General features: G+C 30.9%; 1 protein-coding gene across 7 annotated transcripts in view; it reads right to left on the reverse strand.

The window, feature by feature from the left end:
- LOC111416647 (transcriptional repressor p66-beta simjang) overlaps window positions 1-12454 on the reverse strand; it is a 31519-nt gene extending 19065 nt beyond the window's left edge. For 2 of the 7 annotated variants that reach the window (XM_023048726.2, XM_023048725.2), the window contains exons 1-2: window positions 11620-12143; window positions 11331-11403 (exon numbers count right to left, since the gene is read on the reverse strand). In XM_023048726.2, coding sequence (XP_022904494.1) covers window positions 11331-11377 — 47 coding nt within the window. In that variant the 5' untranslated portion in view covers window positions 11378-11403; window positions 11620-12143. The other 5 variants (XM_023048722.2, XM_023048724.2, XM_023048723.2 and 2 more) reach the window with 5 other exon arrangements.
- Window positions 12455-18108: the final 5654 nt, after the last annotated feature.

The raw sequence follows: 18108 nt of genomic DNA on the forward strand, positions 1-18108 counted from the left end.
TAACACTTAAAGGCGGACATAGACCCCTCTCAATGTTGTAAGGGAAATTCTTATTAAACTTACTTTTCATTTAGAGTACATTTACATATATTTAAGTAAAAAATTAGTAAGAAGTTGAGGTAGTTGAGAATTCAGACTTAAGTATTATCAATTACGTTCTCTTCGTCTAAAATATTTTCAGATTTCTAGCACTTCCGGTTATACCGGAAGTCGCCATCTACTTTATTTTTTTAAATGGAACACCTGTATATTTTTACATATTTGGATTTGTCTGTTTTGAAGGTTTATAAATAACTTTACTTTTTGCAATTTGATTCGGCCGTTCTCGAGTTATTCGATTTTTTCTAGAAAAATCTGCTCCAGCGGACATTTGTTCAAAAAATCATAGAACACTCGATTTTTGAGATATCAATTTAGGATTCAGAACATGCTTAAGCAACATGATGGAGTATGTTTTGGTGCCAAGAACGGCTGTCTAGATCGTTTGGTCACTTTACTATGACACGTTAACTTTTCGAAATTTAGAATTATCATAACTTCATTTTTTTAAATGGCACCCCCCATATTTTATTACTTAGTCGTCTTCGGCGTCTCATTTTACATCTTTTATACTCCATATATCCTATGCCTAACATTAATAGTTTGAGAAATAATTAGAGTTTTTTGAAAAATGCTCACATATCATATCGATATTAACCTAGTGTGCCATGGAAAACAAATGTTTAATGAGTTATTGACAAACGTCAAAGTTTGATTTACGTTGTTTGATGCTTGTGAGTCTGAAACCAGATAAAATGGATATTAATAACGTAAATAATGTTTATACAAATAAAGAAATCCATAATTTATTTTTTGTGCACGAAAAGTGCGACAAAGTTCTTAGTAGAACTTGCAGAATGTTTAATGAAAATTGTCCGCATTTACCTCCGATGACAAAAGATAAATTTAGAAGAATAGAAGCATATTTTTTGCATTTTGGACGAATTAATCACGTGTTAAACTGACCAAAAAATGTAGTAGATAATGCAACGGAAGAGGTGAATGCCTTGGCTTATTTCGAGCCCAGTCCCAACACCTCAATTCGAGCTGCCAAAGAAGATCTAGGAATCATACTACGAACTTTGTCGCGCTTTTTATGCATAAAAAATAAATGAAGAATTTCTTGATTTGTGTAAATAGTACTTTCGTTATTGTTATCGATTTTAACTCTTTTCAGTACTAATATTAAGGGACATAACAGATAATTATTTGCTCACATGCATGAAGTGAGGTAAACAAGTGAGTCTTTGACAAGAACTCATTAAGAAGGCTTGTTTTTCATGGCACACTAGGCTAAATATCCATATGATATGTGTGCATTTTTCAAAAAACCCTAATTATCTCCCAAACTATTAATGTTAGGTATGGGACATATGGGATATAAAAGATGTAGAATGAGACGCCGAAGACGACTAAGTTATAAAATATGGGGGGTGCCATTTAAAAAAATGAAGTTATGGTACTTCCAAATTTTGAAAAGTTAACGTGCCATAGTAAAGTGACCAAACGTTCTAGACAGCCGTTCTCGGCACCAAAACATACTCCATCATGTTGTTTAAGCATATTCTGAATCCTAAATTGATATCCCAAAAATTGAGTGTTCTCTGATTTTTTGAACAAATGTCTGCTGGAGCAGATTTTTCTAGAAAAATTCGAATAACTCGAGAACGGCCGAATCAAATTGCAAAAAGTAAACTTATTTATAAACCATGAAAACAGACAAATCCAAATATGTAAAAATATACAGGGTGTTCCATTTAAAAAAATAAAGTAGGTGGCGACTTCCGGTATAACCGGAAGTGCAAGAAATCTGAAAATATTTTAGTCGAAGAGATCGTAATTGATAATACTTAAGTCTGAATTCTCAAATTTTTATTTTCACCAGAACCCCAGAAACGTCTAATGACCGGTCTCGCTGAGACACCCTGTATATACAGTGTGTCCCCGGATAGGTGAAACGACTCTTATAAAATGTAAATTTTTTTCGATATTAATTGTCATCTTTTGGGGTTCAGCCCTGCTTAGTTAAAGACTAATTTTAAACATATTTTCAAGTTTTAAAAGTTTAAGTGAGTGTTCACACTGAAGCGAAAACTTCTTGTGTGTCAAGTAAAGTACCTGTTCTGTTTACAGTATGGTAAAATGTTACTAAAAATGTTACTACTTTATAAGATTAGATACTTTATCAAGATTTTTTGTTTTGAGATTCAAATTGTTCGGGAGCAATAAATAAACCGTTGTTAAAATGTTCACAAAAAATTAATTGTGTGTTCGCCCACAAAAGAAAACAGTTAAACAGTTTCATCATATTTTTTTTTAGAGTCAATACTTCCTGCTGTAAGAAATCTTTTGATTAAACGCCAAGTACTTCTTTTAATTTCAGTATTTGAAAATTTTCCACTAAATAAAGTAATAGCCATATTTATCGGTTTTTCCCCGGTTTCATAACATTGAATCACGTAAACTTTTTCCTCTAATGTGAACATTGTATTTTAAAAACACTTTAAGTTTACTAAATTATAGTTTGACAGATTAACATTGACAGGAAAGCAATTTTGTTTTTCCATGGCAGTCTTTTTAGAAATAAAATTGTTTGATATGGATTTTTATCAAAGTAGGCCGATCATTTCGAAAATTTGCATATGGGCACAGTTTTTCATTCTGAACAAAACTTCTTAGTAACACTTTCACGTACTGTAAACAGAAAAGGTACTTTACCTGCTACAAAAAAAGTTTTTTTTTCACTGTCAAGACACACTTGTTTTTTAAAAGTTGAAAATATGTTCAAAATTAGTCTTTCATCAAGCAGGGCTAAACCCCAAAAAATTACAATTAAAATAGAAAAAATTTTACCGTTTATAAGAGTCGTTTCACCTATCCGGGGACACACTGTATATATATATTACATATTACCTGTTGCTTTCATAGTGAATTGCAGACCATTTACTGTTGATGTAAAAGGCTGTTATTCTTTATAAGCGTCGAATATCTTTATAATTCTTTCATTCATAACATACATATATTGTAGCTATCTTAATAAAGACTAATAATCTCAAAATATCAACTTCTCTCTCTCTCTCTCTCCCTCTATATTTCTAAAATCAGAATCTCGAAAACTTTGTCTGTTTGGACCAATCCCAGGCAAGTGTAATAGAAGGCACGAGATGTTTACCCACCTGTTAAGATGATTTATTACTGCACCAATTCGTGATTTTACAACTAATTTTCAAAAACACCAGAGTACCTTATATTAAATATCATTAAAGCGATTTTAGGTAATCTTGATAATTCATATTACTGCTTATATTAAGTATTTACTACTAATAACAAAAATCATTATAAGAGTATTGCAAAATTTCGGTGACTCATCGAATAAAAACCAATAAATATATGAATTTTTTTTTGAAAAAATTATTGATATCAAAACTTTTTGATTTTGTTAATGCCAAGCTGCACTCCAAGCGCGTTAATGTAACACCACTTGATGCCATATAGTTGATTAAGATGAGAAGGAAACGATTTCATAGCGAGTCAGCGATTTTGACGGTCGTGTGAAAGGACTTATTTTAAATAACTTGGGCGAACGTTGGTTTTCAATTTCATCTTCAAAATTGACGCAAAAATGTAGTTGCCAGCAGTCGGCATCATCACAATATGAGGAATTGAAACGTGACCTTAGAATGGGAGAAACTTTTGCGATACCCTGAATATCAATAATCCAAGAATATAAGGAAAATTATAGAAGTCTTTGTAAATAAAAATTTTTAAGTTCCAAAATATGTTGTAGAAAGTGGTTTTTCAATGATAAATACCAATCTAAAATATTTGAAATATTAGAATCAAGTAGAAAAGCTATTTTCTGAAAGAAACTCTAAGATGGTGTAACTTTTTACATATCAATAAAAGAATGTCTCTTAAGCACCGTATTACAAGTTACGCAAGAACACAACAATTACACCTAATAAAAAAATATATTGACACATTCTTATCGCTGTGTAGCTCTCACTCTGAAAGCTATCCTTTTTTTTAACTAGTCGCCTAGAAAAAGGCTTTCTGTCGGTAGCTACCCATTATCATGATTATAAAATCAACTTATTTATTAAAATATGTTTGGCTAAATCAAGCGAAGTTTTCATACCAAGGTAACAACCTAAGCATTTTCTGGTCTTCGAATTTTCGATAATGTCATAAAAGTCGCCGTAAAAGATGCAATGTAAATAAAGGGTGCTCGAGGCCAAACACAAAACTCCTAGGACGCACCATGTCTCCTTTGAGGGCGCGGCTAAATCGATATTAGCGTAATAATTCCAATTTTTTCTGTCGTGAGATTTTCCAATGAATCTTAATTAAGAGAAATTGTTAAAAATATTATGGGCAAAAAAAGTAGGTTCTATTTTTATTTATAACTCCAAACACTCATGTTGGAAATGGTTCTTTATCAATTTCCGTTTTTACTTGTAATTATTTAAATATCTCTGTTTGAGGCTATATGGTCAGCTTCTTTTAACACTTTTCGTTTGAAAGGTTTTTTCTTTTTCAAGCATGAAACTATCTAAAAAGTCAATACACTACTTTATCAAAAGTTAATTACATATTGACGAAATTAACAGTCTTATACGAATATGTTAATATCGTGAAGAGAAAAAACTTGCAGATACAAGTACAAGTTGAGTAAAAAAAAAAAAAAAACATGAGTGATAGCCACAAAGCATTCTGGGTAGGCTATTCTCGATCTTTTAGATTAGGTAGCTTTGGAAATTTTAGAATTATAGAATAACTTTAAAATCATATTGAACATAATAATATTAATTTTGACTAATAAAAAAATCTTGTAATTCAAAAATCGTAAGATAATAATTTTTTTCCCCTTAATACTGTGTCCATAGTCCAACCGGGCCCCCCCAACGTGTTTTCCTCTTAACATCCGATCTCTTTCGCGCCCCAGATTATTTCCAGTGAGATTCACCCCTAGGCTCTTTAGTACGCGGGGGCGTCGTCGTCGTCGCCCTTTTGTATACGATTAATTTGTTTTCCCTTTATTGATTTTTGCAACGGCGGCGGGTACCCGACGTGGCGCGCACACACACACACGTCGTATGCCGTGCAAGGGGGCTGTCGGGGGATGAAAGGGGGTGGTCGACGGTCGGGGTAGTGGAGAAATATGTGCATGTGGAAGAGAAGAGGAACGCGTGATGGCTGCCCGGGTGGAAGACTCACTCCAAGGGACACGGGGGAAAAAGGGAGGCGTCGGTGGTGGTGGTGGTGGAATTGGCCGGGGTTGAAATGAGCAGGCGGCAGGGATCCCGGAACCACCACCGCCACCCAATCTACCACCCTCAAAAACTAACCCCACACCCACCCCCAAAATCTAACCCCAACTCCCATTTCGACCGACCCCGGGTAGTTTGAGGGGGGCGAAACCTGCGACTATGTAATGTGTCGCTCCGCGACTTGTCTCTCTCGTTTGTGGATGGATTGGAGGCTGCGGGTCGAAACGAAAGGGATTGGGATGAAACGATGGGGTCGGTGTGGGTTGTTGTAGGAGTGGGTGGAAGGAACCCCTCAAACGAAGGGGGTTTTGGGATCTAACCGTCCCGATCCCCGGAACAACCCCCCCGGAACCCGGCCGGGATACGGGCACGTCCGGACCGCGGCGCGGTCGGTGCGCCGCGTCCCGGATTATCCCGATGGGGTTAGTCTCAACACCTACGCCACCCTTTACGTTTTGTTGTGACGCGTCAATTTTTCTTTTTTTTTTTAAATGATTACGATAAAAAAAATTATAATATAAAAAAAAATAATTGCAAAGAAAAAACTAATGCGACTTCTAACGGAAACATTTTTGCAAGATTATAATAATCAATATAACTCACAACAAACTTTTCTATACGACATAAAATCTGTTATAAAAAGTAATTTGAAAAAGAATTTCAAGGAATCAACGAGCATATTACAAAAAAGGTGAATAACTGATAAAAAATTGTGAAATTACAAAAAATCTGACAAATATCAACATTTTTTAAATATTAATACAAAAAATCTATGAAATTGTTTGAAAACTTGAACCGAAAAATCGGTAACTGAGAAAAAAATAGGCATTTTTGCTGGAAATTGAAATGAAACCGGACAAAATATTTGTTATTACGGTTCAAATACGTACGTTGTCGATGTTTAGCTTCAATACCGATGCAAATTTCAATCACGGTATTAAAATATATTTGTAATACGAATTAAAAAATACTCATTTTGAAGCAGTGTATAATATACTTTTCTAGAGTTGCTGGAAGCAGCTGTTTGTATTTGAAACTTTTTAAGTCAACCGTTTGTCATAATTTTCTCTGAATTTAGTCCTTGATTAAAAAATTTAGGGATGTTGGATCAAGTTCGTTCTTTGAACCACAACGACTAAGATAGTTCTCAGAAATGACAAAACCATTAAATTCAAAGATACCCGGCTTAAAAGATTACCGAGAAAGTTGCCAGTAAAAAAAAATCTATTAGAAATGCTTCAAATAAAATTGCAAAAAGAAAATGTACAAATACTGAAGGACGACAATCGTGTCACTTTTTCAATAGTAAAAGAGGAATTTTTCAATAGTGTTCTGTTAATTGCATCGTGTTGCTCTCTCTGTTATTGGTAATATCACAACATATCCACAAAAGCTCATTAAATAATATTTAACTAATACATAAATCATAAATCTTAATATAAATAATTAAATCACTTTATTTATAACTTTCATAATTCAAAATTATAAAACCAAGTCTAATTAATTTTAAAATGTCTTATTGGTTTAAGTTTAAAACAAAAAATATTTCCAATCATATTAATTTAGTACAATTCACCCAAAGTTTGCGCAGTTACCTTTCTAAAATGGTGAAACATAACGACCGGTTGTTGATGTTGAGACCCGCTTATTGTTGCTTGTGGCAGCGGTGCAACTGCACCACGCTGACCGATCAAGAAAATGGTTTAAAGGTACCATCTATTTAACAATAATTTGCGGCTTTCGACTACTATTTCTATCTTTCCTACACGATCATTCACAATCTGTTCAATTTCGAAAGTGGAAATACAGTCTCAAAAGAATATCAGAAAAATTAATAACGTATAAGTTTTAATTTAAATTAAAAGTACTATTAGAGATTAACGTTATTTGAATTTAAAGCTAAAAAAAGATAAAAAACAAATAATAAAAAATTACGATAAATGGTTATCTTCTCAGATTAGATAAAATTAAATTTTAAAGAAATGCAATTTGAATCATTTTTCTTGGAAATAAAAATATATTATAGTTTTAAATGTTGCGGTTTTAAATTACTACACGTTTATACGTGTTCAGCTTACGGAACAATCGCGTAGTATGACGAAATCACTTTGATTGCGAGTGTGACGCTTTTATAATGGGTCGTAGTACTTCCTTATTAACTTAATTATTTTTTTATTAGATCCAATAAGTCATAAAAAAATTTAAAAGAATCATTTTTTTCCCTTCGAATCGTTTTTATGACTATTTTTCTTGTATTTAATTTTTTCTTTCCGTTAACCTTTAATGAATTAATAACTATTTACGTTCTATGAAAATAAAGCATTATTAACAATTCATTATTACATCATCATAATCTTATAATTATAACAAGCAATAATTAATGAGAAAAAATAGTGTTGTATTACTATGATGTTTAAAATCTCTTTTTTACGTACAATTATTCTGTATTAGAATCATATACCAGGAATTTCATATAACTCGCATTATATGAATGCAGTTACGAAACTAATATGCACTTGCACTGTCCCACATAAAATGCAATATAGCTTAATAATACAGGCATTGTGTAGTTTTGCAAAGGAAAAGTTTTGCTTGGAAAATGTGACGTCCTTATGATAACCCTGAGTTTCCGTCTTAAGAGACGCACGGTTAAACCCGAATGTTTCTGGTTCTAGGTCTCGTGTTAGTTCTACTTTTCGTTCAATAAAAATATATCACAATTTAACGCTAAATAACAATTAAAACTAGAACTAATACTAGACCTAGAAACATTCGGGTTTAGCCGCACGTCTCTTAAGACGGCTAAACCCGAATGATTTTAGTTCTAGGTCTTGTGTTAGTTCTAGTGCAAAACTAGATAATATTAGCTCTGGTGATAGTCCTAGTGTAAAACTCGAACTAACACTAGACCTAAAACTAGAAACATTCGACTTTAGCCGTTTTGAGAGACGTGCGACTAAATCCGAATGTTTCTAGTTCTCGGTCTAATGTTACTTCTAGTTTTAGTTCAGTAGAACATAGTGAAATCAGATCTTATCATCAAAAGATTTAGGAACTCCAGCAACAGAGTTACAGATATTGGCTTTGACCACAATCCTTTAGTCGCCGACATAAAACGATGTAAACAATTACATGAAAGAAATGAGAGCAACCAAAAGTGTCGAGGAAACATGGAAATTGTTCCGTGAAGATATTATTAAAAAAAACAACAATGGATGACGCAAGAAATACTAGACCTTATTAGATTATGTGTGGTCTGTGTTCTTATATGGAGCTGAGACCTGGACTCTAAAAGCTGCCGTTCAAGAAGTGGTTGCATAGAAGAATGCTCTGAATACCTTGGACAGTGTTGTTAAATACCCGGGTATTTATTTTCAAGGGTAAATTTCCTGGATATATACCTGGGGGTATTTACCCAAGATGGGTATTTAGAGGTATTTATAAAATTTAATTTAAATTGAGTTGATGGCAATTTGGCAAGCACTTCAAGAATGCAGAGTCGATTATCGATATACCAAACTTATTTATAACATCTACAAGAATACTACAATGACGGTAAAATTGCAATGAAAGTACTGAAGAGAGTAAAAGTAGTAAAATACTGGTTGTGAGTAAAACAAGGCGAGACACTGCTGAACCCAAATTGTTCATCACAGTCGTCAGAGTGCATTTAAACAACTGGATTGTACCCAAAAAGACATAAACATTGATTGCAAATGTTTAAGTAATTTGCGCTACGGGGACGATATAGTTCTTATATCAAATAGCCTTGGAGAGATTAAACTAATTTTGAACGACTTAAGGAGATGTGTACAAGAGTCGGGTTAAATATCAATGAGGAGAAATCAAAATTTATGATAAATCTTGTTTCCAACTCTAACATCAACAAATAATGAGATTGAGAGGGTTGACAGATATGAATATCTTGGCTATGAGGTTCGTTTATCGAGAGATAATCAAACAAGCGAACTAAACAGAAGGATCACACTCGTATGGACAGCCTACAGGAAACTTAGAGACATCTTCAAGAGAAAAGGCTTTCAATCAATGCGTGTTTCCGGTTATGACATAAGGCTCCGAAACTTTAACATTAACGGTAGCCACTGCCAGGAGGGTCCAAGGTAGCGCAAAGATAAATGGAGAGGTTGATCCTGGGTCTAACTCTGAGGGACTACATACGAAATGAAGACCTATGAAGAAGAAGTGGCGTAAATGATGTGGTCAACATTATGACAAAGCTTAAGTGGAACTGGGCGGGTCAAGTCGCGCGAATGAAGAATGAGCAGTGGACAAAAAGGTTGCTTGAGTGGAGACCGCGAGCGATCAAAAGAATGACCAACAATTGGATTCAGACAGCACAGAATACAATCGAATGGAATAGAATAGGGGAGAGGTCTATGTCCAACATTGGACGCAGAGGGTGTTTGATGACAATAATCATAATAACTTGATCTAATCTAAATTACGACGGATTCGTCTAATAATAATAATACGTCTTTGATTGTTGACAATTCCTCGTCTTCAACGTCCTCATCATCTTCCTCTTCATTTTTTTTTGAATCTGATATATTTTTACTGGTATACAGTGGGCACTGTATCACTGACCTGGGATAGCCATGCAGACTAACGAAACAGTGTTAAATAGAGCAAATCCCGTCCGTGAATTATTTAAAAGTATTAATTAATATAAGAAAGATATCATACCTAGAGATTATTCTTAGAGGAAGCAGATACAAAATCCTCCAGCTTATCATAAAAGATAAACTCGAGGGCTGCCGCCGAATTGGAAGGAAGCAAATATCATGGCTAAGAAACACTCGTGATTAGACTAGAATATTATTTAGATTAGACATTCGAAAGCCGCGAACAACTCGCCGATATAATTATCAACGTTGAAGGGACCTGATATGGCCCCGAAAGAAGAAGAAAGAAAAGTAGTGATGGTGAATAGGAAAAGTTTGGGAACCACCATCCTAAGCAGTTCGCCTTTTGTTGTACATACAAAGTATAATTGAATAATTCTCATTTAGATTTGATATTCTCATTTCCTATCTTTACCAGTAGTAAAATTATTACTTTGAAGTTGCCTCAAATTATTATTAGTCCCACCATATAAAATCATGTTTTTGTTATAGTGATATGACTTTTGTTTCAATATTTAAAATTTAAGTAATTACAAAATTATTGCAATCGTGGACAAAAGTTTAAAGTTCAAGATCGCCCGTTTTTTTTTTAATTTTCATTATTAATTTATAATAATTATTGTGAGTTATAATGTTAACCAACAAAACAGAATTAAACCTATTTTGCAAAGCATTACAAATGCCACGATCGGCGCAATCATTTGCAAATAAATTTTTTTTTAATCATTCATCGTTAATCAAGGTCATAAATAAATTTAAGTAATTTTGTAAATTAAAAACTTGAATTACACTAAACCAAACGAAACAAGAAAAGAATATAATTTATAGTGTAAACGAAGAAAAAGATGATTCGAGTTGAACCGGTAGATCAACTCTTTCAGTGACCGCATTTAAGGGGATCGCGGGGAGAGTGTCAATTGTTGATACCGAGGTGACGCTAACGAACTCGGTCGGAAATACAGGAATCTTTTTTTAAAAATACAAGAATTAAAACAAAAACCTTTTTTAATAGTTATCAAAGAAAGATGAAGTATATAGAAATATAATTCGTAATAATTAAAATGTATATTCCACGAGTATGAAAATCGTATCGATTTTATTGAATACTGTTCACGGTGTTGGGACGTTATCAAATATACAAGCCGATGAGAGTTTATTGTAAATATTTACAAGGGGGTTAAAAATAGACGGTTGTGCTCTAATTGTAGTAACAATTTCCGTTTTCACGATAGATAATAGAGGTTATGTAACTGTCAAGATTCGAATCTTTTTTTCCAATTTCGTTCTCTTTTATTTTACACCGCACTCTTTCTACTTAATTTTTTTTTGTTTTGATTCTTATATAACCTAAAATATATTAAAATATTTTTTTTCTTACCTAAGGCTTAAATCCACAACAGCTTCATCCACATCCATTTTTTCCATCGGTAATAACGAAATTGCTCAATCACCTAATAAAGAAAATTTCATTGAAATTCACTTGCTTTAATTAAAAAATTAACGATCTCATTCGGTCATTTTTTTGTTAAAAAATGAAACAAGAAGTAACGTTAACAACGATTCTACTCGAACTAATAAATTGAAGTAATTTTTATTTTAGTTGGCGAGAAGGAGAGGAAATGTTAAGGGAATGGCGGTTTTTATCGTTAATTTAAATAACTCCTAACCTCACTTTAAAATTTCAAATATCAATCTATATTCGTCGTCCATCGAAGACACCAATCATATTAACTCGACACATAAAATCTCGTTTTTCGTTTTGTTATCTTTTTAATTATTTAAATTAGAATATATTAAAAAAATTTTTTTTTCTTAAAACTCTCGTTGACAAATCGATTATCTCTCGCGTAAACCGTAAAGGGGCGCTTAAGTACGCGTCACCAATAGAAACGGTACCAACACAAATTTCGGGGAGGCGTTATATATATATTATTATATACTTAAAAAACAGCACGACGCGGGGCTCTTGATTAAAAAAAAAATAAAGAAAAAATTTGATCACAACACCAGCACTAAAGACACCGTCGTTGTTGTCGCCTTCACCGGGCGGTTAAAAAAAAAATTGTGTACACAAATCACAAAACTGTAATTTTAGGGCCCCACACCGAAGCCGAAATTACCGAAGACTGGGTACCGATTCAATATGGCGTGGCCTTGTGTGTGTTGTGTCTATAGAGCCACGCCGCAAACACAGATGTTTTTACCTTTTTCCTACCTTTACCAACTTGCTCCCGCTTCTGGTTACGTATTTCCATGCTTGTACCGTACCGAGTTTATTCATACGACGCACGCATTCAAAATCGAACACTCAGTAAACGTTTTGTCTCACTCGTAACCGAACGTTTTGTTTCATTTTAACGTGGTGACGTAGGTTTTAGATTAGAATTTGTATTTAATTCGTTAAAACGTACCTCGCGACATGAGCGTCCTCTTCTGTGTCACCAAAGAGACCATCCGAAATCCGCCGGTTGTTCTTCTTTCTTTCATAACCTAACTTTTTTTCACTCGTTATTCGTTTATAAATCAAAACCGCACTTTTAAGTTATAATTTTATCTTTAAATTCATTTAATCGATTTAAATATACTTTAAATTGAAGTGATTAAGATATCGGTTGATTTTTATTTCTTTCATAACCTTACTTGTTTCCAAAATCCGAATCGGTTATCGCACTTTTTTATGTTATTTATACTCATTTGGTTTTATACTTAAAAACACTTTGAAGATGGATAAAGTTGAGTATAAACATAATTTTTTTATATAATTATTGTAAAGACAGGAAGTTATCGTTGCTTCTCCGTTGAACGTTTGACAATCACGTGACGGACGTCTAATTAATTTTAGAACAGAACAAGGAGCACGCATGCTGTTTGTTTAAATGGTGGGATTAATCGATATGATGAGTGGGTTTTTGTATTTTTGATAAGGATTTTTTTTTTCTTTTTACAGAGCAATAAAAAAAAATTTTACGAAAAAAAATTAATGAAAAAATAATTAAAAACTGGAATATAAATTACATTAACAAAATGAGATTTTTAGGCTTTTTTTGACATGTTTTAATTGTCAATGTCATTGCAGTTTTTAGATAATTTTTTAACCGCTTTTTTATACATATTTCTTATTATCATCCTTTTCAATGAAATTTAAATAGATCAGTGAACAATTGCCACCCCAGTTAACACTAAGAAAGTGTAATTAATAAATTTTTATTATCATTATAACACTTAAATATATGTATATGATTTATTTAAAATTATCAAAGATTTTCAATTTTATACTATTTATGTTTGGGATATAAATGCATTTTTTTCCATCCTACATCACTAAGAAGATGATACAACTTTATTTATAATATTTTTATATTTTATTTTATATTTTTATATTTATTACACTATCTTCGTGGCATGATGATTCCACACATGAATGGTTTTTTATGCGTCTTATTTTTGTTATGATCACCTCTTTAGCCACTTCTCTCTTCACCAGCTACCATATATTTTAAACTGAATTCATGTCAGACCTAATGTCCTGCCAAATCCTACAGAGGAATATTTTGCACTGCTCCATATTTCAAAAATGGATGGTGTGTTTATTAATTTGGTCAGCGATCATATCAATTTGTAATTTATTCTTATAGTGTTGTTCCCATTACTTTTTATTTATTTGATTTTTAACCCCAAATTACGAGATTCCAATTTTGTTACTTTTCTATCGTATGCAAATATAAAAAACATCTTAATCATTTCACACTGCATAACGTCCATAAAGATCACAAAACTTATTTACAATAGAGTAAACTAAATCAACTCACAATGACGATACATCAAAACATTCGAACTGTCAAAAATTAGACAATCATACCAACCGTAATTTTGCTTATAAAGTTTTTAAAGTTGTTGGGGTGAAATGTCAAGCAAAAGCCAATAAAGGATTGGATGGGGATGATATACAACTTATCAATTTTTATATCTTTTTCTAACAATGCTCACAGGTAGAAGATATATAAAGGATAAAGATAGAAATAGCAGAAAAAGTTTTAGCGGGTTTTCCTCAATAGAGGACACTACTGTATTACATTTCAAAGAAACGACAATAAAATTAAAATATGTAGTCGTTTTTGGTACTATTACCCACTTCGTTGAGCTTTTTCTCTTTTTGCCTTCTGTAATAATTTTGAGACATGTCATTGACAAATAACTTGCATTCCGAACATCCTTGACAAGCAAATACATTATAAAAATAAAAAACAGGAAATGTGTATGCGTACAATTTATTGAAATTATCATCAAATTGACATCGAAACATTAATTTTCCCAATATTTTTGCTACAGCAGATAATTTTTAAGAGGATTACATGTTTTAAACGCATTAAAAATCAGGAACTATTTCGTTACGTTTTGTATAAAGATTATAATTTACTAATAGCAAAAAAAACTAATTTGACATTCAGTTTTATCTAAAAGAAACTGGTTAGGGTTTAATAATAATTATTACAATAACGTTTAATACACTAATCTAAAAAATACAATGTTTTTTTTATTATATTTTTAAGGATAATTAATTTTTGCAATAAAAAAATACAAATAATTAGAGTATAAATAAATCAACGACAAAACCATCTGATACGAGTTATTTACGAAAATCAACTCAAGTGCATTTTTTAAGGCTAATTTTGATATTATATAGCTGCGTTTTGTCGAAGTTCATTTGAAATATTTTTTTGTTTAAATTTTGATATCGGGTTCGTGTAATAAGATTTAGAGATTTTAAATTAGTAACATTAATTTTCATGTTACATAAACCCAACATTAGAAACATAAAAATCCTTTTTTTAAATATAATATTCATTATGTAACAAGTAATTCTTTTTTATATAAATGGTAATAATTTAACATCTACAACTTTGCTAATACAATATAATATATGCACTTAGTTTAACACCCAAAAAAAATTTTTTTGGTTTCCATGCATCCTTACAACATTATTAAAAGAATTAGAAAATAAAGTTTAATTAATTTTAAAGTGTTGTGGTTTAATTATTTGAAGATGCATAGATATTTATTTAAGAAATAATTAAAAAAAAAACATTTTTTAATAATTAATTTAAATGATTTTAAAAAGTTATTCAAGTTAATTTAATAAAAAAGTAGATCAGTATACAGGAATATTGATTATATAAACTTTCTTTAATATAGATTTTTTCTCGTCTTATTATAAACATTACATTGATTTATTTATTTTTTTTATAATGTCAATAAATTAAAAATTAATTCATTTCTTTTTAAATCTTTACTTTTTAATTATTGACATTATTTTATATTATGATTATTATTATATAGAGTAATTATTATTATTATTAATAACACATAGCTACATAAGAAACAAAGTACAACAATTAGAACAAAATAAAATAAACGTAAATAGGAAAAATTAATAAATAATTATAATTAAACATTACAATAGATTATATTTAGTGCAAATTTTTAGAACACATAACACTTTTTTTAATCTAAATTTAAATCGTGTGCTTTTTTTTAGCGTTAAGTAGATAATAAGTATTTTATTACATAATTAAATTTTTTTAAATAATTTGTTTTCTCTCCATCTTTTTTCATTCTTTGAGATGTTTCAACAAATTCTTTCGTATTTTTCTTTGCATTATTGTCATCAACCATTAAGATGTAAATTATAAGATTAAAAAAAGAATAATTGAGAATATTGAAAAAATGGCACCTCTTTCTTTTTATAAATAATCAATAGTGATACCAAATTAAAGAGTGTAATAATAAAAAGATTAATAAGAAAATAAAATTAGTATGTTCCATAAAATAATGCTGAATCTAATCAAAACGCTTTGATTGATTAAATCGCTACTTTAGTTTCACAAGGTTCTATTTGCATTAAATTCTCCAATCAGGAGTTTTTTTTTTAGTAAACAACACATTTCTATTTAAATGTGGTCAGGATGGTTATTGAGAATGAGGGAGCAAATCGATGATCATGGAAATGAAAATGATTAATTCTGGGGAAATAACATGAAGAGAGGTGATTGATTCAAGTAGCATCAAAAAAGGGGAAATAATGTAAGAATTGTAGAGGGCTAAATATCATAAACTGTTTATGGATGAAATGTTATTCTTAAAATAAAACTCTCATACTGACGACGATTAATAATTGTACCAGCATTGCTAAGCTACATATTAAATCGTATAATTATAATGATCCTAAGATGTGGAAAGATGTCAATGTTCACAATCATTATCTCCTCAACGTACTACAGAGGGATAACTCTCGTGACAACAGCATAGAAAATACTGAGCAATATACTGAACAGCAAACTTTAGCCCTATGCTCAAGAAGTCGTTGGCGGGACCTTTCGGGATTCACTTAAGAAAGGTCGAAATTCACTTATTGCTGCAAATTTTAGAGAAGACCTTTGCACATAATATCAACACGCACCGTCTGTTTGTTGACTTTAGAGCAGCATACAACAGTATCAATAGAACCGACCTCCTTAACGCTACTATAGAATTTGGGATACCAGAGAACTCGGTAGGGTACAAACAAGAGCTTTCAAATAAAACGAAAGAGGAGACATAGAGGAATGCTTTATCACACCGGAACAAACAGCAAAAAATATTAATATTAATCAGAAGAGATTATTAACAGGTCTAGAACAGAACCATCATTGCTGGGGTTAAGTGAAATTTGATGGTGACTATTAAAAGTGATACAATCTTTTTTATTAAACACTCTAATTTTCGATATTTCTTCCTCATTTAAAAAATAAAATTAATTTTATTATTACACTCTTTTTTTAATTAATAATATTATCATTATTATATATTTCCTCATTTTTCATTAAATAGATATATTTTACAATAATAAAATCGTTTATAGCTCGATTATGATAATTTAATGATTTCTATCGGACAATTATTATAATATTTTCTGTAACATTTTGGCGTTGTTTAACATATGTACGCTGTTACCAATACTACTAAAAACCACTGAATCGTTTTTTCTTTTTCAGCGATATTCATTTCGCTTCATCTTTATTTATTAGTTAGTTATTTATTATCTGATCTCGACATTCGCTTCGACGACGTTTATTTTCGCAGTATTTCGGAGTTTTTAACACTTTTTCCCTTTATTTATTATTATTTTTTTTGTTTTAATTAAAGGGACATCACAGATACAAGTTTTGTGTAGTATTTTTTTTCCTAGTTATTATTATCATTTTTTTTTAATTATAGGTGGTCACCACATATTTATTTTAAACAAAAAGTTATTCAACGAACGTCTGTCATATTCAAAACAAAAAAAAATAGTTCAAGCCCAAGACATAGTGCACATAAATCTTTTTAGTTAAAAACGTTTTTTTTTTTGAAGTAATTAAATAAATAATAAAAATAAGTACTTTTTTATCAATAAAATTTTTAGATTTAAAAGAAAAAATTTGACAAACGCCGTGAATAATATCACACACTCTAGATATATTCAATCTTAAAACATTTTTTGTTTTATTTATGTAATAAATTTCTCTTTCGCACGATATCACATTTTTTTCCTCCTCTTGTCATTTTATAGACTAGGATTTGTGTTATTATTCATCTTGCTGCTTATTTTTTTTATTATTTTATTTAAATCGCTAAGTTCTTGCATTTAGATCGATTTTTTTATAAATCGATCATATATCGCTCGCTTTTTACGTTTTTTATTTTTTTTTTAAATGGTCTAGATCACTTTTGTAGCTCAGGTACTCGATGTTGAAGTTATTTTGTTGTATGTATTTCATTTATTATTATTTATTTTTTACTTATTTACAGGATGTGTGTTTTTTGTGTGAAAAAACCCGTTTTGTTATTAATATTTCATTGGATTTTTCTTAATTATCTTTTTAACAAATTTATTTTGTTAAAAGTGTCTAAATCTCCACGGATCTTATTGTTTATTAAGTTTTTAATAACACGTTTTGGAACTTATTTTGTAATATAACATTAAATTAAAACGAACAAAAAACTTTAAACAATAATTATTTTTCTTTCGGAATGACTAAGAAATAGCTATTTAGTTAAGTTAACATAAAAAAACTGAGCCCTTGGTTGACTTGTTCTTTTTGGTCAGTTATTATTACTATCACTATTGCATTTCTACG

Source organism: Onthophagus taurus, chromosome 7, assembly GCF_036711975.1.
Source record: "Onthophagus taurus isolate NC chromosome 7, IU_Otau_3.0, whole genome shotgun sequence".
Classification (NCBI taxonomy): domain Eukaryota; kingdom Metazoa; phylum Arthropoda; class Insecta; order Coleoptera; family Scarabaeidae; genus Onthophagus; species Onthophagus taurus.